Source organism: Plectropomus leopardus, chromosome 6, assembly GCF_008729295.1.
Source record: "Plectropomus leopardus isolate mb chromosome 6, YSFRI_Pleo_2.0, whole genome shotgun sequence".
Lineage (NCBI taxonomy): Eukaryota > Metazoa > Chordata > Actinopteri > Perciformes > Serranidae > Plectropomus > Plectropomus leopardus.
In genome coordinates, this window is record NC_056468.1 from 27,431,105 (window position 1) to 27,454,076 (window position 22,972).

At 40.6% G+C, this 22,972-nt stretch overlaps 1 protein-coding gene and 1 long non-coding RNA gene across 2 annotated transcripts; one reads left to right on the forward strand and one right to left on the reverse strand.

Annotated features, from left to right (window-relative positions):
* Positions 1–1,303: 1,303 nt before the first annotated feature.
* LOC121943895 lies at positions 1,304–22,561 on the reverse strand. Its single transcript, XR_006105877.1, has 3 exons — positions 22,526–22,561; positions 20,380–20,518; positions 1,304–1,520 (listed from the first exon to the last, which is right to left on the reverse strand). It is a non-coding gene; the product is annotated as an uncharacterized LOC121943895 (long non-coding RNA).
* On the forward strand, positions 1,498–16,890 carry snx18a (sorting nexin 18a). The gene is made up of 2 exons (XM_042487489.1): positions 1,498–3,339; positions 15,412–16,890. Exons 1-2 carry the CDS (start codon positions 1,824–1,826, stop codon positions 15,663–15,665), a joined length of 1,770 nt encoding a protein of 589 aa, XP_042343423.1. The 5' UTR covers positions 1,498–1,823; the 3' UTR covers positions 15,666–16,890.
* Positions 22,562–22,972: the final 411 nt, after the last annotated feature.

Here is a 22,972-nt window from a genome sequence, read left to right on the forward strand (position 1 = left end):
ATCATTCTGAAATGGAACATTCTGCATTGAAAGTAGTTTTACTTTTGATATGTTAGGTATATATTGATTGTACTTTTACTTAGGTAAAAATCTGAATGCAGGTATTTTCCTTGTAGCAGCGAGTAGAGAATTTGCTGGAAAGTAACTAAGTACTTCAGTACAATTTTGAGGTACGTGCACATAAAGCCTACTTATGTATTTCCACGTTCCGCTACTTTATATTTCTACTCCATGACTTCTTCAAGGCAAATATTTTTACACAACTATAATTTGTCTGACAGCTGAAGTCACTTTTTAGGTCAAGAATCTGCATGTAAAACATTTAAACAGTTTAAAAGATATAATGCAATCTTAGAAATGTAACTACCCAACAGTATGTTAGGTAGTTAGAATTAGTTATAAATGCTGCTTACGTAAAGGCATCAGTAAAAATATTCTAATAAAATATGTAGATTATAGCCTATATAATAGGGGTCAACAGATTATCGGCTTGGCCGATAACTGGGGTCAATATTTGGCATTTTGCAGATTATCTGTACCAGCATTTTATTTTAATAATTACTGATAAAATTAATTAATTTGAAAGTGCAAAGACAGTGTCACCATTGGAGGAACTTTTACTTTATAAAACCTCAGTAAGTTTGTTTTTATGTATTCATTTTTTAATTCACTTGACTTTATTTTTTTTTTAAAAAAGTTGCTGGGAACTTGCTGTATTTAATGTTGAACATTTCAGTTTTGATTAAACATAATTTGCTAAAGGCATTTAAACAGCATTTTGTGTTGGAGTTGTTATATTCCAAATTCTAAATACTGATTTTCACTTTTATTGTAAATAACCGTTTCAAATAGAGGTTATCAGTCTCCTTAACTACTAATGATCTGTATCAGTATCAGCCCTGAAAAACCAAAATCGGTCGACACCAAGAACAGTCTGAGTGAGGTAATTTGGCATAATGAGTACTTTTCCCTCTCAACACATTTTGAGGGTGATATTTTTGTACTTGTACTTGAGCAAGATTTGAATGCAGGACTTTTCAATTTAACTGTGTTTTTGTATACTGGGGTATTACTTTATCTTGAGCAAATGATCAAAATACTTCCACTGATTTCAACGAAGTGATATTGCTACTTTCTATTGAAGTAAAAGATCTGAGTAGACTACTCCTTACACCACTGTTGTTAAAAGGAAAGCTACATGTAAGACTCGTGACCTCAGTATTTTTTTTGCATTAGCAGCGTGTGATATGGCATTACACCTTACCCACAAAACGACTTCTCCTGAATGTGACAAACCGTCCTCACACTCTGCTCAGGCTCGTCTGTGGTGTCTTTTGGATGGTATGAAGCACTCAACACGTCTGCAGCAGCTCTGTTGTCGCACTCTCAGGCGGTTGATTTGTGTTGTCTGGGTGGATTGCAGCATCTTGTAGCTCCGCCCTCGATTATTCAGCCTGGTCGACGTGCGGTTGCTGCGCAGCGCGTGAAGGCAGAAGCGTCCGACGGGGCTCGGAGGGACACTGGAGAGAGACAGAGACAGAGAGGGACACCAGGTTGTTGTTGTATCGGAAAATACCTTCGCTGCAGTTTCTCACACTGCACCCTCTGGATTGAAACACACCGCAGTTTCCTCTCGGAGTTGACGAAGAGGGAGGGAGCGCGCTGAGAGGGATACAAACAGGGTTTTCTCCCACGCTGCGATAAGTTTGTACGCGGAGTTTGAGGAGTAGTTTCGGGGGTGAGCTGCCTGCTGCGCTTCCCTCCTTGCCCGGCCAGCCAGCCATAAGTTAGCCCGCTGTCTTCGTCCAGCTGCGCGGTGAATCATGGCGCTCAGAGCCAGGGCGCTGTACGACTTCAACTCCGAAAACCCCGGAGAGGTGTCGGTGAGGGAGAATGAGATCTTAACTTTGTACAGCGAGCAGGACATTGACGGCTGGTTTGAGGGGGCGAACAGCAAAGGAGAGAGGGGACTGTTCCCCGCGTCCTACGTGGAGATCCTGAGGAGCGACGCCGCCTCCACGCTCAACAACAACAGCTGCAGCACATCTGGGGACACTTACCCGGACTCCCGGTACGCCAACATCCCGTCCGGAGGTTTTGACGGCTCGTATAAGCCCCCGAATAAAGTTGAGAACTTTTCCAAACCGTCTGCGCCTAGTTTCACCACTTTCTCAGCTCCCGCACAAACACAGCAGCAGCACACCTACCAGCAGGCCAGTCCAGGGAGCGATGATGACTGGGATGATGACTGGGATGATAGCTCAACTGTTGCAGATGAGCCTGGGACTGTAGGAGGAAGGTATCATGACTTTGAAGGCAATGGGCCATCCACTTACAGGGTGTCAACGTCCTCAATGTCAAGAGGTAACGCACAGCAAGCAAAGAGCTCTGCCACAGTCAGCAGAAACCTGAACAGGTTTTCAACCTTTGTGAAGTCGGGAGGAGAGGCGTTTGTGCTCGGGGAGGCGTCTGGTTTTGTGAAGGACGGGGATAAGCTATGCGTGGTGATGGGTCAGTATGGCCCTGAGTGGCAGGAGAACCCGTACCCCTTTTCATGCACAATCGACGACCCCACTAAACAAACCAAGTTCAAGGGCATGAAAAGCTACATCTCCTATAAGCTGACACCTACACACACGCAGAACCAGGTGAACAGGAGGTATAAGCACTTTGACTGGTTGTACGCTCGGCTGGTGGAGAAGTTTCCTGTTATTTCAGTGCCACACATCCCTGAGAAACAGGCCACAGGGCGCTTTGAGGAGGACTTCATCTCCAAGAGGAGGAAAGGCCTCATATGGTGGATGAACCACATGACCAGCCACCCTGTCCTGGCCAGGTGTGATGTTTTCCAGCACTTCCTCACCTGCAACAGCACAGATGAGAAGGCCTGGAAGCAGGGGAAGAGGAAGGCAGAGAAGGACGAGATGGTCGGAGCCAACTTTTTCCTCACTATCAGCACCCCGGCGGCTCCGCTAGACTTCCAGGAGGTGGAGAGCAAAATAGACGGGTTCAAGTCTTTCACCAAAAGGATGGACGACAGCGCCTTGCAGCTGAACGCCACTGTCAGTGAGTTCGCCCGCAAGCAGATCACTGGCTTTAAGAAGGAGTATCAGAAAGTGGGGCTGTCATTCAAGGTCCTAAGCCAAGCCTTTGAAATGGACCAGCAGCCGTACTCTGCTGGGCTCAACCAGGCGATCTCTTTCACCGGGGAGGCGTATGAATCCATCGGGGAGTATTTTGCTGAGCAGCCCAGCAAGGATCTCGACCCCATCATGGATTTGTTAGCTCTTTACCAAGGACACCTGGCAAACTACCCCGACATCATCCATGTCCAGAAAGGTAAAATTACAGCACATTTTGTACATTTCTCACTTACTGATTTATCATTTTGTATACTGTTGCTTTCACAGGGGCCTCCCAGGAGCCAAATAATTCTATTCTTTGTGTATTTTGAGTCATCAGGACTCAGTTCATTGCCAACCTTTAAAGGGACAGTTCACACAAAAATGAAAAATTACATATTTTTCCTCTGATCTGTAGTTATTATCAGTATGAATTGTTTTTATGTGAGTTGTTGAGTGTTGGAGATATCAGTCGTAGAGATGTCTGCCTTCTCCCCAATATAATGGAATTAAATGGCACTCAGCTTGTGGAGCCCAAAAAGTACATTTGATGTCTCTTTCCAGAAATCATGACGCGGTTACTCAAGGTAATCCGCAGACTTTGTTGTGAACAGTTTTATGTAGGAACTCTTTTCACTCTGCAGCCAAGCTTATCACTGCACACAAGGATGCATGCATCGACTCATGGACGAGTGGCTTGTGACGGTGCAAGATGTAAACATTAATGGCATCCACCTCATCTGAACTGTGGCATTAGAAAAATTATGAATTTTTGACTTTTGGGTGGACTGTCCCTTTGAAGGCTTACAACAATCTGTATCCTGCTGATTCAAAAGACATAAATTAAAATAATTTGGCTAATAATAATTTTGGGGGGGAGTTAGAAACCCCAGAAAGAGCAGCAGAGGATGATGAGGGAGGGATCCCTCTTCCAGACAGACAGACGTGCAATAGATTACGTAAATAACAATTAAATAACAATAATGACAAAAAGGAAAGAGAAAGAAAGGGGGAGAGATGCACAGCAATAATGGTAACAAGCACATGTCATATTACAATAAGGATAGGTGTAAAATTACTAAATACACTCTATGGTAGCATATGATGTTGTGTGCATCACCTTATATACACACATAAAATTAAACAAAATGGTACGTGGGGGATCATGAATATGGTTTCTAAACGTTACTCTTCACCATGTTTGGCTGAGGTTCAGTCAGCATGTTGTAAAGTAAAAAAATAAGTGTGTTTGCTGGCTGTGAAAAGATAAACAGCACCATTAGTGTCAGGCAGGTTTAGTTGTTAGACTTGTCAACAGCGGACAGCAGTCAGGTTACAGCTTAAGTCACTTTGCAAAACAAATAGGCATTGTTTGCATTCTGGAGTCCGTTTACATGCCGCTGCCCCTGTTTGTCCCACCTGCTCAATCAAAAGGGCGGCACCCGTTTGGCTGTGCGTAATTTTCCATTACAGGGTGTTACATGAATAGTGTTACACTTAAGCACTCTGGAGATGGAGATTGTCCTACCTGGCTTGGTTATCACAACACTGATGCAGAGTACACACTTGCAGCTGAATCCTTTTCTGAATGATGGTCCATGTGTTCTGTTGTCTTTGCACAGAAAGTCAATGTTAGACTAATCTAGGCCATCCTCCTACATGACCCTAACCCAATGATTGTTCTCATTGTGTGGCAAAATGTCACTTTCATGAGAGGCTACGCTGTTATGCAAGAGGCACGGCATTGTAGCATTAGAGCTTAGAAGGGAAGCTCTGTTTACCATATGTGGAGATGTGGCACAGTTGCTTCCTTCTGATGGGGCAGAAAGCATGATAATTTAAAGAAAACTCAAACTGATCCTCTTTGTAGGTTTTACCTGAGCGACTGCTTTCTGAACATTTATATATGTGTGCTTTCATTGATCTTCCTCTTTTTATCACATGAAATCTTTACAATCACTGCCAACTGGAAACTGAGAACTCTACCTGGACCAGTGCCATGTAGGACACAACAGAGGAGATGGGCCCATATAGAGGATGATGCAAACTAATCCTCATTCCATGCATTATGCTCAGTCCCACTGCCCTAACTTACTAAAATCCCATGGCTCCCAGATTAGGGTGGGAATATATTCTTTTCATCCACCAGTCAGAGCCCCCTGTTTTTAATTTACCAGGTACATGGATCCTTGCCTTCTTGGTTTATCATTTGGGTCCCCCTCACAAATACTGGTCCTATTCATTCCACAATGCAGTGGGGAAACAGGACAGGCTGTGTTTACGCTGCACTGGGACACAAACTTCCCAGTCAGCTCAAATCAAGTTTGCCACGTAGGCCGCACACAGCCCAAATAAGGTGACACAGCCATTAAAACGGTCACAGTGCGATAAGCCCAGCCTAATACCACAGATAAGAAACTCTGATAGACATGGAAGACCTTGCTGCGGGCACTTTGTTGGGGATAGACAGCAGTGAAACGAGGCCTCGCCACACTGGGAGACTGGAAACAAAGCTGACAGGAAAGCCGGGGCATGCAGCAGATGAAAGGAGAGCCGCGTGTAGCATATTGAATCCCAAATTACTTTGATCTCATCTTGTTTTTTAGTGGACTGAGGCTGTTTAGTCCCTGTGTTTATTTTGAGTCCGGTTGAGCTTGTTTTCTCTAGTGCGTGCATTCCTTTCTCCCTGAATCAAGCAAGTGAAGAATGCATTCCTGATTTATTTCTATTCATAGGAAAGAAAGAAAAAACAGTTAAAAGTGTGTGCAGAATCTTTGTGTAACTACTCATATACTGGGTCTGTTCGTCTGTAGTGCCCAGTAGCTGCTAGAGGCTATAAACATGCATTATGCGTCATGGCAGTGACAGTGATATATCGGCACAGTTAATGCGTCTGCATTACATTAAATATTTTTAAAAGTTGCCTTGCTCATGACAGCTGAATGGCTGCTTGTTACTCAAATTGCTGACATGTTTCCAGGGAGCATTAAATGCAAATAACCTTTGCAAAGGTACTTGACATTCATGCTCTAAAGTGTACTCACCGCCTAGGTTTTGTAGAATCATGCCGCACTTGACAACACTGTAGTTAAATGACTGTAATTAGTAAGAAGAGGTGGTTTAAATGAAGTCATAAACACTGAATTTCACTGGCATATCATTGTGTGAAGACAATAATGTGCAAATGGGAGCTTAAACACACCAGTGACACACTAGAGATGTTCCGCCTGACGTTTAAACAGAAGATTCAGCTTAAACTAGTCGACTAGTGTTAATGCCCAGACACATCGTGCCAGCATCAAAGAACTGGAGAACTAGCGGTGCCCAGGCCGACTAATGCATCACCTCACGTCACCTGTTTCTCAAAAAATAAAATTGACCACAACTGACATCTAACCAGCATGTGTGCTCTGCGCCTGTGTGAGAGGAAATAACTCCACACCAGCAGCCGTGTTAGTCACCATTCAAAAAGGGAAACCAAAAGACTGTTCTGATGCTAGTTAACCAGTTAGCACATTAACAACACAATCCAATGTTTAAAGAATAAAACCTATTTATCATGCAGCAGCGAATGACACAATCCATCAGAAAATGTTTCTGCGAAAGAGTTCAATTGCTAAAGAAAAACACTCAACTTACATGATAAGTTTGTTTTGACCTCACTCCCTCTTGACTTAAGTTGTTTACGTTCCTCATTTCCGTTTCTGTCCTAATGCACTGGGCCGAACTGCAAGTTAGAGTGATTTCATTCACTGACAGGCTTTAGGATATTGAATCGAGGAAAAAAAGCTAATAAGGTAAAACGGTGTGGGACACATCGCGGCGACCAGGGCCACAAACGCTCGCCTGCAGCCCAACACTGACCAATGGCTGAGCTTTGAGTTGGTTTGTCAGCGCCGTAAACCAGAGAAATTATTCAAAAAACAGTCAAAATTGGGCACAATTTAATATGTAATGTTAATCATTGTCCTAAAAATATTGCATACATTTAAAGATTCATTTGAAATTGTTAATTATGTTTTTCCAATAACTAAATCATATTTTACCGGTCATTATAAACATTGCACAATATTCTATTTATTATTTTATTTATTATTCTACAAAACAGCTCCCCAAATAAAAGTTAACAAATGACATTCATTGTGAACACAATTTTTCATGAAAATAAACATTTTGGAAATATGCCTGATAATAGAAATTGCAGCTTCATTGTATTGAAATAGTAATCATTTAAATAACTAGTTAAACTAGGTTATTCTGGTGCCGACTAGCGAAGGTAGCAACCTTTTATTGACATCCCTACCACATACATGTTCAGAGTTTGGCATTCTTTCTGTCCATTTCTCTCCTTTTTTCCTTTCTCTTCTTTCGCTTCCCTTTTCCTATTCCTGTGCTCTCCCATCTGTTGCTCAGTTTTAATCCGCCTTTCCTGATAAACGTGTGAAGGAAATGTCCACATGTGCTGTTCTTCTGTTATGAAGTGAGGTTTATTGCAGTCCTCTCCCAGTTGTGACACCCGAAGAGAGGCTCAGCCACATCCTTTGTTGTCACAGACCAGAGTACACGTTTCCGTAACAGAAGTGGTCGCACAGAAACTCGTCAGGCCACCTAGGTCAGCTAGGACTGAACAGTGTGGTATTGATGCATTGGTGGAGCTGTAATGAAGATTTGAAGTGAGGCAGAAGGTTAAGTAGTAACTATGACAGCTTCACAAGTGCAGGTTGAAGCTACTAAGTCTGGTCATTACACACATTTAAGAGGTTATCTCGTGCAGTCCTATCGCTCTCTTTAGGAGAGGCCTGTCAGAGCACTGCTTATCGAGTGTTATCAACAACTCAATTCCATTTTTAGCTTCCAGTATCTGTCTCATTAGGACCGCAGACACCAGACAGGTTTTTATTTGTCCCTGCGGTGGAAGTAAACAGTGAAACATGAGCCGTCCCACAGAGGGACACAGAGCATCAACGTATTGATCGCCACCTCTGCAGGGCCCCCATTAGCCATTAGCGCGGAGCTTGACTGGGACAATATTAGCTCATGATATTGACATAATAACTGGTGTTGCTTTCAGGAACTTTTTGAGCTTCACGTTCTTTTATTTTTGTACTTTTATTTTTGTCCTAATCTGTTATCGTGGCACTGGTTTTGTTGTTGCTTCTTATTTCAGGCTCTTGAGAAAGAGGAAGGGAGGAAGGAGAAGGGTTTCATAAACGCTCACTGTTTACAATCCAAAGATAGGGCTGACTCTGGTTTGGCCGATTACCAAAGAAGCTATTTGATTTTGCAAGTGGAGAATCCCATTATCCAAAATTATTGAAGCTCGAGACGAAGGGGAAAATTGAATATAAAACTTTTTACAGCGTTCATTGCAGTCTAAAAATGGTCCAGTAGCTGATGTTTAGGTGAACACACAGCTCACATCATGTGACCTCCTCTTAAAGTTCTTATTCAAACACTTACTCAGTGTGACAATATTGATTTTGCTTGCAGTGCTTCTTGGGGGAAAAACTTGTAGTTGACTTTAGTCCAGGGCAAATGATCAATTTAGCTAAAATAACAGAGCACCACCCACGAACAAATAATGTTTTCATCCTGTTGATAAAAGTGCTCAGTAGAAGACTTTATCAAGCTAACAAAAAGTTTTTTTGGGAAGGAGCACTGATAAACTTAAATGTCCTCAATCACATTTCCATACTGTAGTGTACACTTGTCTGTTTCTATAATTTAATAAGTTTGCTATAGACTACATAGTAATACTGCAAAAGAAAGTAAGCTATCTGTGATGAATTAAGTTAATAAATCATGAAGTTGGTCAAATGCATTTTGGCTTGGCCTGCTTGTTAATGTTATCTCTTCAGCCCATCACTAAGAGCTTTTTTTTCTGTCTGATTTCATCAGTTTAATCACTACATGAAGTGATTAAACAATGGCAGACAGGTTGGGGAAAGCACCGATTTACACAGACGTCAGGTTTTCCTGCTGAGTCAGCCTTTCAGCCGACACTCCCTCTGTGCAAACACTGCAGGCCTGTCTGATATATTCTTACAGGCTATTTAAATGTCCTCTGATGCACCAATGGATGACCGAGGTGGCCGAGTGATGAGATGGGGATTGCCGCTGGTTGCCCAGGTCACACGCTCACATAGCTCGGTGTTGTGTAACCAGGGATTACGTAAGAGCTGAAAGGCTGCCTCCAGTGAGTCCAGGAGGGCTCAGTGCCACCTCCGTACACCCGGAGAGGATGTTTTCTTATTCTCAGTGTGACACTGCAGTTATGCTACAAAGCTCATTAATCAGAGGCAGTAATAAGTAGCTCTACAGCTTGTATCTCCATATGTTAACACAGCAGCATTATGTGTCTGAAATGCAGGCAGGATCGAGTATTTTTTGTCAGTCACTCAGTAACACTAAAAAGCAAAGATAGCAGAAGCAGCTGTTGGGTAACAAGACATCAGATGCAGCATGGCATGACTTGATAACCTAAAAGGGATCTATTGTGGTGAAGTATGGTTTTCACTTCTTTTATTGTGATGTACATGGCAGCCGTGGTATTCAGAACCTTTGCATAAGCTTATGAAAACGTCTTTAAGTATTAAAAGTACTCATGCAGAAAACTGTCAGTGAGTTTAATAAATCCAAATAATCTACATCATTAAAGGGAAAAGCAGCCAGTCCTCATATTTTAAGAGGCCGTAAACACAAAATGCGTTGCATTTGAAATGACTTTAACGATTATCAAAATAGTTGCCAATTAATTTTCTATCAATTGACTAATTATTTCAGCTGCATTTGAATATTAACATATGGATTGTGTGCAAAAAAATCTTAATTTGTAAAGTAACTAGCTACTACAGATATGAAATAATTGTAGTCAAATAAAAAGTTCAGTATTTCTCTCTGAAGTGTAATGGAGTAGAAGTTGAAAGTGGTATGACATAAACATACACAAGAGAAAGTATCTCAAGTAATGCTTACACTACAAAAAAAGGTGTTCTGGCTCTCCAGAGAGTCGTACAGACAGATCAGTTAGGTCATGAACTCGAACTAAAAGGAAACTCAAGTACACTTGTGACCGACAAAACTACACACTATCTTACGCTGGGATCACCCCCGACCAGGACTCAGCGGTCAGCAACCTGACACAAATATGGGCCAGGTGCATAAACTGGAGTCAGGCAATGGCCTCTCTCCAACTTACACTCTCTTACTTCTGGCCTATTTGCTCAGACCACACCCATCTTCAGATATGGCCATCATTTTGATCTCAACTACACACCTTTGAAGTGTCATGATGGCATCTTGCACGGTTGTGATTTTATGGCACTGACAGAAATCTGTCGTGAGTAGGTGTGGAAAGTGATGTTTTCATTGTTTGTTAGTCTTTTGGTTGTTTGGTCTAAAAATGTCAGAAAACAGATGAAAATGCCAATCAGCATTCCCCAAAGCTCAAGCTGACATTCTCAAATGTCTCATTTTGTCCACAATTCAGAGATATCCAGTCTACAGTCAAAGAGGAGTAAAGAAACAAGAAAATATTCACATTCAAGAAGCTGGAGTCAGAGACTTTTTTTCTTCAAAAAGAAATACTTAAATTGATTAAAATACTCTCAACAGCTTCTGTGGTAGTTCCTGCTACAATAATTGTCACCAGGATGACATTTTTCCATGATGAGACACAGAGACTCGAGGTGAAAACAACAGCAGCCGTTGCAACGTTGTCGCGGCTGATGAATATTGTCTAAAAATTAGCAATTTGAAGACGTCATCTGGGAAATTGTGATAGCATTTATCAAACAAATGAGAAAATATTCAGCAGAATAATCACTAATGAAAATCGTCTATTTGCAGTCCTGGTTGACGGACTCAGAGTCTCACTGGTGTTTTTGCAGCAGGCTTTTATAGATTACTCTGCAGCAGCTGTGAAAATGATGTGGCTGTCAGTATTTTACAGTCTGCTGACACCATCTTCTATAACTGAACTCTTGCCTTTCTCATAAAATCTCCATGGTAACAATTATTCCTCCTTAGTCCATTAGTGAGCTTTTAAAACGCAGGAAGCCAGAGACCTTTAAGACACAGCGAACACCTTTGGGATTGGCATTTAAGTCTTTGGACAGCTGTGTTTGTTCCCATCTCTCTCTGTTCCACCCCCGTGTCTCCACTCCCCGTTATCTTTGCCTCTCTTTCTGTCATGTTCAATCTGTGGTGCATTAAAGGAATTTCAAAGATTTAGGTTAAACTGCAGCCGAGGGAGCGACAGCCAGAAGGCAAATGGGCAGACTGTGTGGGGAAAGGCGATAGTCAAGAGATATCTTTTTTTCTGAGGGAGGGGTTGTCAACATATTTCTTTGCTCTGTGTGCTTTAATAAGAGCCTCACATGCTGCAAGACGCAGACAGACGGAGAAAAAGGCAGTCGTCAGGCATTTCTGTGAACTTTAAGAGTAGACAGAAGCCAAGAGAGTGCAAGGTTAGGTCAGTAAGTCTTGTGTGGTCTCACATTTCAGGAAAGAGCCGGGCTGAATCATACTTTCAACAGAGTGCTGGTGACTAGGCTCACATATAGGTGAGAAAATTGCATGATAGGCCAATACAGGAAGTCTTGCTGTATGCCTCAAGGGCACAAATGTCACCTTCACACGCCGCCCTAAGCCGATGCTCGGAGGTGACATTGTCTGTCAGTTGATTGTGCAATGAATGAAACTGCAATAATCTTACTCAGTCTTGTCTTTGTCGTTTTGAAATATTACAACATGTCAGTGTCAACACTTTATAACATCACACCTGCAGTGATGTTAGAGAGTACGACAGTGTTGGTTTCTGCCATCCTTTTTACAGAGAGATCGCACTACAGGGAAGCTATGAAGTTCCTTCTTTACACTACATTTGCATTTTTACACAGAACCAAATGACGGTGACATCGTGCCAACATGTGACTTTTGATAGATTGCTGAATCTAAGAGGTGTGATGGGTGTAACATGTAACACAACAGCATCATGCCAATAAAAATGATTTAACATCTCTCTTAAATGGCAGTTGATCTCGCCGTCTGCACAGAGGGTAATTTGAGATTTTTTTACGGCCGCTGTTCTTCTTCTTTGAGTTAATCCTTTGAAACCTGAAAAAAGGCTTGATTTCTTTCAAAAAACATTAGAAGAAGGCGGTAAACAACGAAAAAAGAAATGATTCAAAAATCAGTGGCTTCAAATTCCCGCCTTGAAGAGGCAGCTTAAAAGGGTTTCAAAGTATTCAGTCAACCCATATTTCTGCCACATTAACAAGGACACATCAAGTCACGTAAAACATCTTAGGGCAACAACTATGATTATTTTTGCCATCAGTTAATCTGCGTATTATTTTCTAAATCAATTATTTGGTCTGTTCAGAAAATGTTTCAAAAATGCTGATCATAACTTAAATGATGAGGCTCCTGGCTTTACCACGTTAAAAATTGTCAAGAAATATTCATAGAAAGACAGAAAAACAAGAACTGATGTAAGCACACGTACATTAGCATTCATGTCTCAGCCCAGAGAAGTGTTTCTTTCTTTGACTCCAGCTGCGACATGTAAACATTTTTAAGTACTTGGATCCGACAGAAGGTCATATCCTGTCAGTTCCTCTTGCGTTTCAACTCGGTGCGTACTGCTCGTGACATTTCTTACTTTACTCGGTCAGAAAATGTCAGCAGTTTGATAAGTCATCTGTCATCTGCTCCCAGTGTTTTGACCCTGCCTTCTGCTCCCATCCAACCATCTGTCTGGGAAGATGTAGGCTAATTTCTTGTTTTGGCACCAGTATAGCTAAAGGCATGCTCTGAATACAAAACTCTGCAGTGTTTTTTAAAAGAGAAGAGCAGCAGTGACAGTTGACATGTGTGAAAATAGGAGGTTTGTAAAGCATCATGTCTCGATGCGCTCATGCCACAAGACTCCACCACAGTGACGACAGCAAGTCTTACTGGCAGAGAGAGACTCAGAGGTGAAACTTTCAATATGCGTGAGATGCTGGATTTCCTTTCATAATGATTGAAGCAAAATCTGCCAAACTAAAAAAGCAACTGAAACTCATCAATAACCACCAAATGACACTGATCAGAAGCAGCTGAATATTTAAAATCAAACATGCTGGGTCCTGTCTGACCTTTTGAAACCTGGAGTGGCATCACTCTTCTCGTGCTGCTGTCAGACACCTTTCACAAGTATTTAAACCTTTGAAGCTGAGCAAACTGGTGCGATTTCTTTCAGAAACGAGAGGAAAAACACAATTAGCAGCTTTGTAAAACATGTTCTACAAATTGCAAGAAATAAGTAAAATTAGATATTTTTTTTTACAAAGCTAGGGAAAATTTGTCGGAAAAAAAGAAAAAAGTTAGGGAAAAAACTATAAAAAAATATCAAAAATCAAAATTACATCTTCAAAATTATGTGACAGCATTATATAATGTTTAAGCACTTTTTTCTCTGTCTTATTTTCAGTTAACTTTCTTGTACTTTCTAGTAATTTCTGGCTCATTTGTGGTGTAATTTCTTCTTTTGTCACTTTTTGCCTTCTTCCTTACGTTTTTGAAAGAAATTCAGCCAATTTGCTAATTTGGTAGAAGACATGAAAACGACTACTGGGTTGGTATGAAACTAGCAATGACAGTGGGGCTGTGTAAGATGGGGCCTAAAGGGAGTAAACCTTTTTTAAAGCCGTCTTTTATGAAACTGTATTTGCATGAAAGTATTTACATTTGAAAACGTGTAGCTACAATTGATCGTTTGCCAAGCCCCACCCTTAGTTACTGTAGTTAAGTGAGTCTAGCCCTCAGTTCATGCACAATGATGATGGCAGATAACTGATAAAACCTCACAGTCAATTTTAAAACTTTTAAGTTCCTGATTTCAGACACAATTATACAAAGTCCCTTACAGACTGCCGGCCTTAGCTAAATAGCTAAAGTTAAGCCTAAATCAGCTTCATGAAAACAGTTTTAGTTTCCAGTTGACTTTCAAATTAAAATCCTTTGAGAGAGGGTCTTAAATATGCCCTTCATGGCCACATACATGCTATCAATATAAAAAACTGAAGCTACATTCCCCAGGCAAAAAGTCAGCACAACCACCAGCTGATGATGGGTGTAGAGGACATAGAAATAAATTTAAAAAAAAACAGATCAAACTCAGGTCTGAGCAAACACTGAATTGCTTAACTGTGACATCAGCATGAAAGAATAGCTACAAATCAGCCCTGTGCACATTTCCTTGGCAGTTGCCAGCATTCATATTACAGTATGTCCTTGAAATTGCCAACAATCCAACAATCATTGATGGTATCAAACTGCCGGCAAAATCCCCTTAAATGGTTGTTTAGAAAAGGCCTTTGAAGTGACATAATGTGATAGATATTCGTTAGAGTCATAATCCCTAACTATAGACACAGATGTAGCTCCGGTTCTCAGGGAGTTTGGAACAAACTGTTCGTCAAACTATTTTTGGCCAGTTCCTTAAAGTTATAAATTTCCTGTCAAGCTGTGTTCTTGAATCTTAATAGAGGGGAATATTCAGATTATTAATTAACTTCTCTGACTCAGATGTCAGTTTAGTGTTAAAGGAAATAAAAGTCAAATTGGCTTGATTTCTTAAAAAAAAAACATGGGAAGAAGGCAATGAGCAAAAAAGAAAAAGAAAAAAATATGTAAAAAGTACAAGAAAATTATGTGACAATTAGTAAGAAAAAGGAAAAGAAAAAGAAAGTTAAAAAACATGGTAATTATCTGAAAATGTTTAAAAATGAAAATCATTTTGTAGAATAAGTTTAAATATGTAATTATGGCAATTATGAACATTGTTTTTCCTTAGCTGTTTTGCCTAGAATTTTTTTACTGTACATTTTTCTCTAGCTTTTTAAACATAATTTTCTAAATCCACTAATTTCTTGGAATTTGTGTGACAAATGCTGCTCATTGCCTTTTCCCCCATGTTTTTGGAAGAAATGTGCTCAAGGTTCAAAGGTTTAAATACTCATGAAAGACAGCACAAGAAAAGTGATTTTGCTCCAGGTTTCAAAGGGTTAAGGAAGGAACGTTGTTTAAAATGTAGTCTATGTGTGGGCTGTTTTCCCACGCTGGTTAAAACCGTATCTGGATGACTGAGCACTGATGAGTAAATGACGTGGGTGTTTTCCATTTGCAGAACATGCGATCTCACGAAGCTCTTTCAGTAATAATCATGATAATTATAAATGTTTCCATGAAACAAAAAATTAATTTTGGTCAATATTTTCTTTACTTTCTCGTCTCCAAACAGGAGCCCTGACGAAGGTGAAAGAGAGCCAGAAGCATGTGGAGGAGGGCAAGATGGACAGGGCGCAGGTGGAAGGCATCGACGAGCGCTGCAACATCATCTCCTGCGCCACGCTGGCTGAGATCCAGCACTTCCACCAGATCCGCGTGCGCGACTTCAAGGCGCAGATGCAGCACTACCTACAGCAGCAGATCGCCTTCTTCCAAAAAATCACAGGCAAGCTGGAGGAGGCTCTGCAGAAATATGACAACGCGTAGTGGATCGCTTGTCTCTGTCCATCGGTTTTGACCTTGGTGATAAATGACACGTGCCCCTCCCTCGACCAGCCAGTGGAGTTTTGGCGAACAGCCGCCGGTGCCACATACTGGTGAATGCTGTTCAAACCAGCAGGGAGGGACATTCAAGGAGGTGACGCTCCAGTAATAACGACATTTCAACCAAATCCAGGTTTCTGTGTGAGTTGGCCACATTTTGTAGGGGGACTGGATGTTTTTCTTTAAGAGAAGACATGTAATTTAAAGAAAGGCGGACGTGTAATATGAACAGTCTTATAGATTTAATGAGAATCAGTGATCATGATGGTGCACCTCCTGGTTTCCTAAGAGGGTGAATTAAAGCTAATAATGTGATGACCCGCAGAGAGAAAGAGCTGCATACACACTCGGTGCAAGATTTCATATATCACATGTTTTTAGCCTTACAACACTGTTTTAAACTGACTGTTTATAAGTGACTGTCACTCCAGGAGCAGCAACGCTCCAGTGGCAAACACACTGCCTTCCGAAAACACTTAAGCCCTTCCCAGTATCTCTCTCCTCGGACAAACAGGACGAAATGTTTACACTTCTCCTGGCTGAGCAGCCACTGTCACCACTGTCGCGCTGTGCCTTCTGATTACGTCTCTCTGGTCAGTTTTGTTACTAGTTACTAAAAAGCTTTATATTCTGTATATGTAGAACTATATTCTATTTGTTTTTACAAAGCTACAAATTTTGCAGTCTTTGAAAAAAAAGATCACTGTGCTTTGAATGAGCAGCGTCTTTTATGGCAAATAATATTGTTTGATTATGCCATTTTTATTCCCCCCAGTTGATTTTCAACACGCACAGTGTGACAAAATCAGGATCAAGAGAGGATTACCTGCTTTCACAATAGGAACCCATGCCTTACACAGGGCACAGCCAGCGCTGGTGCTGATTTAAGCTTGCAGAATTTGAGGGATGAGTATGATGGACACTTACTACACTGAATCATTTGTGTCGACAAAACATTGGTTTTCAGGCTTAGTTTTGGGGAAGTGTTCAGAGGCAGGCTGTTAGAGGGTCGAGGGTTCCTCACCTATTTTAATAATGCAGTCTCTTTAATCACACTTCTAGACAGTTCGACTCCACTGCTGTTTTTAACCTTGACGATGTTGGTTGCATCATGAGGAGATTTGATATAGAAGCAGAGACGCTGAATAAATTTCCTCCTTCACAGAAAGCTTTTTGATTGGTCCTGTGTCTTTTTACACATACTACAAATTAATACCCCATTCCCCAAATGATAATTTCGATATTAATTACTCACCCTGTCACATTTAATTTTTGAATAAAATGTTTTTCTCCCATGCCGCTGAGATGAATGAAGAATCCAAGAAAAGAGGAAACTATTGATGAATTAATAGGGGTTTAAAAATACCAAAACTATATGAAAACATACATTTACAAACTCTCCCACAACTTAGTGTAACCAGAGTCTCATTAATCAGTCATATGCTCAGTACCTGACAAAAAGACAACACTTTCTGATGAAGAAGTAAACAAAAAGTTAACTATGCTTCAAAGCCAGAGTCGATTAAAGAAAAACATTGATTTAACCTTGCTGAACACGGGAGCTGCTGGTCTACTGCTGCCTAGATCAATAAGTTTGTTTGTGTTTTTCAGTAACTTTGGTGAATCAGAATTAACCCTTTAAATCACAAAAGTTGCACAAGACCACAAAAAAAAAATAGCTGATTGAGGCAACAGTAGACCAGCAGTTCCTGTGTTCAGAGATGTAAAATTGCTGTTTTTGTTAATTGAGTCTGGTTTTAATTTGATTTGTATTTTGTAACTTTATTTTGAACATGTAAAAAGAGAAAGAGTAATGATCACACAAACAAGCAGGCACACAGAATAAAGTAATATTTACAGACAATGAAAAACATATAGCAAAAGGAACTCTAACATTTGATGACTTGGTTTACATAATCAAAATGGAGCTAGAAGAAGTACAAACAGTAGAGCACAGAAAAGGTTCACTTTCATTCAGTTCACGGTCAGAGAGGGAATTCTATTTTTGAAGTACCGAGCATACAACTGGATAAAAGAGACTTGGATTAAACTGCACAAGTTGTGTTTTTGGTTTAGTTTTGCTGTTGAATTTTCTCAAATTTTTGATTCTTTGATCACTGGTTTTGTGTAAGAAAAACAAGTTTCAAATACAAATTCAGCGTAATATATAAGCCATTAAAGTACATATGATAATTTAGGGATGAAGTATTCCTTTAAATATGCAATATCTCATCTTTTTTTTTTTTTTTGTTCTTTTGATTTGTATGAATTTATCTGATGGAGCCTGAGCGCACTGGGAAAGAGACAATAAGGTCCGGGTATGTGTCCTGACAGGTTAATTTGCCCTTTAACGGTCCCTCAAAGCGCCTCAGACTCTCACACTATACAATTTATACGACCCATGTAATGTATCCACCTTCCCATTTGATGATGGCAGAAAGACAAAGGGAGCAAACTGTGCAGCCCTGCAGGCCTCCTTGGCTGCATCCCTGGAGGACCGGTGTGCCGTGTCAGTGTTTCACGCTAAGCTCACGCTCTGTGCTTAGATCTGCTGACAGCGCAGGGCCCGACCAGCCATCTGGGACATCTGGCCACTGTTAAAATTGCCGAAGCGTATGACAGTGAACACGCAGTCAACAGGAAAAGGTCAAAAATAGTTTTTCATTAGCTGTCATCTCCAAAACTTATAACAAAGATAACCAAAACGCAGGACAGCGCTTACTGAAGATAACATGTTCTCCTCACACAGATGGTCTGATCTGATAGCAAATTCTCCCTGTGCACATCAGCAGTTTTGTCCAACACTGGCCCTTTGTTTGCTATCTTGAGGTGAACATATTGTGCAGCCGTGCAGAGTTTGTCTTTTCTGTTTTTGTTTTGCTCAGTGAGATCCTAGTTTGATAAATGTGATGTCGAGCAGAAGATAACAGAAAGCAGCAGCTTTCATCACCGTGGGGTCTTAAGAAGCAACACCCAGGTCTGTAAATATGTTCGTATGTTAATATGAATAGGTTGCCAACTGCATAATCTCTTGCCAAGGTATCTAATTGATTGCAAAATTGAGAATCTATTAAATAAATGTACTAAGATGCTACTCAGTGCTGTGATGACATGCAACAAGATATTCTCTCAAACATTAGAGCTTCTCTACGTGTAGTTAATGAAGCCATTTCCTCAAGGATGAGCAGATGCCTTTTAATTCTAACAGGGCTGAAAGTCTACAGAAACATTCACTTAAGACTATGTCTACCACATGTTAGCGCTAGAGGTACATTCAGAGGATCACCAAAGTCATTAAGGTACATCCTTGGGGAACCATGAATACCTGCACAAAATCTTGTGCTAATTCATCAGAAAGGTTTTGAGATGTTGAGCTGGATAAAAAGTCAGGGAGGTCTCAGAGGATTAGGATTCATCCTCTTGAAACCATGATTATCTGTACATTCAGAAAAAAAATCTAACGCCTGCATACCAACTCCATGCCAGAAAATTTTAACCAAGATGTTTCAGTCCCACTTGGATCTTCGTCAGGTAAATTCTAGTTATTCTGACCTGCCAAAGGTCCAGATAGGATTGAAACATTGTCCTGATTAAGCTTTTGGGGCATGGAATACGTCTGTGGCTGTTACTTTTTTACTTCATGCACACTGTTTTTCCATAGCCTTGCACCTACATGATAACAGTTCTCCCTCAACCATGAATGTCTGTACCAAATCCAACAGCAGTCGACCAAATTTCCACTAAAAAACAAAACATGCAGATGACACAAAAGAACAACTCTGGGTATCATAAACATGTTAAAAACATAATGGCAATCCGTTTAATAGTTGTCGAGACTAAAAAACAAAAACCTCAACATGCTGGAAACACTAAAGGACGAGTCTGTGAAAAACATAAGTCAGTAGTTTTACTCTAATAAAGACACAGTGGTGCTGAAATATTAGTCTGTACAATTAAGGGCTGTAAACTGACGTGTGTGCTCCAGTCCCTTTCTTACTCCTTGGAAAATCTGTCATTGAGCTGAGCAGCACCCGATTTGGTTGCATACTGTTAGATGATGCAAGGGGAACCCTGTTTCAGTGGTTTCATCCTCTGGGGATCATGAATGTTTGTACAAAATTTCATGGCAAACCAACAAAATGATTGTGAGACTTATTTCTGGAATAAAAAGGCCGACAGACCGACATTGCCTTCTGTAGATCTACACCTCTAGCACAACTAATAATATCCTGTCATGTGGAAACTAGAAACTCTCAACAACTCCTCTTTCTTTCCTGTCCTCTATTTTTCTACTTTAATCTCTGGTTTTCATTTTCTACATAAACTCAACAAGATGCACACCGCCTGTAGTAATCTCATCCCTCAGGCCTTCTGTCAATACTGCCAACGCCCAGGGAAATGGGTGCTCCTGTTTTTACATTCTTGCTCTTCCCATCTATAAGCGTAGCTGCTCTGAATTAGTAAAACTAATAAATGTTAGACACATATAGCTCCAAAAAAGAACTAGAACACTTTGAAATCAATGATGATAGACCCACGTATAATAAGAGCAGTGACTTAGTGGTATTTTTTGAAGATTGTGTTAAATGTGAGTGAGGTCTTCATTTTGAGTGCATTGCATGTTATTCTGAGAGAAAAATGGGGGCTTCTTACTCACCACAGTCTAGCAAGCAGGAAACAACAGCTCTTGATTCAGACTTGGATTTTTCACAGTGTCAGCAGCTGACTACATTCCACAGACACAAACGTCAAGTGTGTGAAACCGACGGCCACCAGAGCAGCGTACCGTCCAGATGCTGCGGGGGGAACATGATAACAGAGCATGACACAAGCGCTATAAGACTGAAAACATGGATGATACAAGAGGTCGAGCTTGATTTTCTGGAGATTTTGTTCTAAAAGGGTTTATTATCGAGGCAGTCCCAGCATTTCAGCTCTAATGAGAAACATCACATTTTCCAAAATAAGTGGCCATCACTGCTGCTTTCAGATTTTGGCTCTTTTCCTTTTGGACTTGCAGAGACTCTCTGGAATTCACTGAATGTAACCCAGAGACATTCTGTACCTTTGTCGTCAGTGTGGTGACGACCCGAAAATTGAGAAAATCTGGCTCAACCCCTTCACAGCTGCTCATTTTCTGCTCACACAAAGAAAAAAGTAATCATCTGACAGCATGTTTTCACCTCTATCATAGCTGAATCAGTGTTTAACAGTTTTTTTTGTTCACATAAACTTGTGTACACATCGCCCGATCAAGAAATTGGTTTGTTTTCCAGACGTTTGAATAACTGGCACTGAGAGGCAAAGCAGTATTTCAGAGAACAGGGTTTCCCCCTGTAATGACACTGCACTGACGCCGCATTTAACCACATTGCTTTCATAAAGACTGAATCAACGTCTCAAGATCCTTGTGCTGATTACACCCAATTCCTGTTGCACCCTCCCCGTGCAACACTCAGGTCTGATTCCTTAACCCTTTAAAACCTGAGCAAACTGGTTTGACTTCTCTCATGAGAAGAAAGCAACAAACAACTTAACAAAACATGGCACAACAATTAGCAGGATTGTTTTTTTTAATTAAAAATGATAATAAAAAAAGTAAAAAAGCAGAAAAAACAACAAGAAAATGACCCAGAGAAAAAATATGTATACTTCTTTTCTCTATCATATTTTTTAAATATATGGTTATAATTTTCATATATATAGCTTTCTGGACAGTTTTCCATAGTTTTTTTTCTTCTCCCTGTTGTAAACTAATTTTCAGGTTATTTTTACCTTTTACTAATTTCTTGCAATTTGCAGGACATTTCTTACCAAGTTGCTCTTTGCCGTTTTTTTCTTGTGTTTTTTCAAAAAAAATTGCTTTTTAAATAAAATCAATGTGCTCACACTTCGAAGGCTTAAATATTTGTGACGGGGATCTGAATGCAGCACGGTGATTTCACTCCAGGTTTCAAAAGTGTTAAGAAACAGGGGTAGAACCTCTAAAACTAGGAGTTCAGACTCATTTTTGTCATCAAAGATGTCCTCCAAATCACTCATCTCTGCTAAGATCCTGCAATAACACCTGTGCAACTTTTCACATCTGCTCACTAATCACTGTCAGCTCATCACCTCCCTCTTTGGAGCACTTGCACTCCCATGACATAATTTCACACTTGCACAGCTTGACCCTGACTTCCTCTCATTGCCTCAGCTGATTAAAGCCTTCCAAATGTCACATTATAATGCCAGGAAATGCCTTGAGGCAAACCACAAAGATTTGTTCCCTCATATTTCTTCTTGTAATATTACTATATTGCTTAAAGAGGAAGTGCAAAACCAAACAGGATTTCTGTTAAAAGGAAATGGTTTGTTTAAGATTGCAGCGCCATATTTCAAGTCAAGCAGTGACGAAGAGAACATGTTGTTTTTGCACGGTGTGTTGAAACAGCTGCTGTCTGGTGCTCCCTATTGCACAGATAGGACTTTATAGCTGTGTGGGTCAAATTTAGAGCTGTACATTTCAGCTTTAGCTTCCTCAGATTTGACACAGATAAATTTGGGCTTTAAAGTGTGTAGGATTGAGGAAAGGCATGTCCAAGGTCTGGTCAGTGGTGTGACCAGACTTTGTTTTTTTACTGGGGTGGCCTATGTGGAGAACTGACTTATGCAGAGGTGGCATAAAGTACGAGCTCTGCTACAGACACACATTGACACAGATTTAATTTCCCATTTTTGTAACTTATACCCACTTTACTTACTAACTCTGTAGTGTCATACATTCCTGATCATAGTTTGGTGTAAAGGATAAACAGACTTACCATCACAACACAACAGGGACACCAGCTCTGCACTGCAGCTCCACTCCAAATCACAAAAACAGATCTTCTTCTTCTTCTGTCGCTTTTTGGCAGGCTAGACACAACCTGGGACAATACTGCCCATCAGGTTTAAGACTGAATTGCACCTAAGAAGAAAAATCCAATCTATTCATCAATTCAAACTGACTGGATAGGTAGCAAATCATAATGGAGTGGCACCAGGCCACCCCAGGCCACTCTCTCGACACGGCCTGGTTGATCTGGTGAACTTCATAACAAACACTTTTCTTTTCACACATCTGGCAGATACAGAGCAGCATTAGCATTGATAACATTAGACTGTAATAGAGTGCCCAAGGAATGACATTTTTCTGTAGGCTGACGTGGCTTCGCTCTGGTTCCCTCATTAAAAAGCCTATGGGATTTTTCCATTGGATTTTGGATCAT

Excerpts from the sequence above, each read along its gene's own strand:
- snx18a (XM_042487489.1), top strand. The coding sequence starts at position 1,824 with ATGGCGCTCAGAGCCAGGGCGCTGTACGACTTCAACTCCGAAAACCCC. Across the intron at positions 3,340-15,411 it reads CATCATCCATGTCCAGAAAG|GAGCCCTGACGAAGGTGAAA; the intron begins GTAAAATTACAG and ends GTCTCCAAACAG.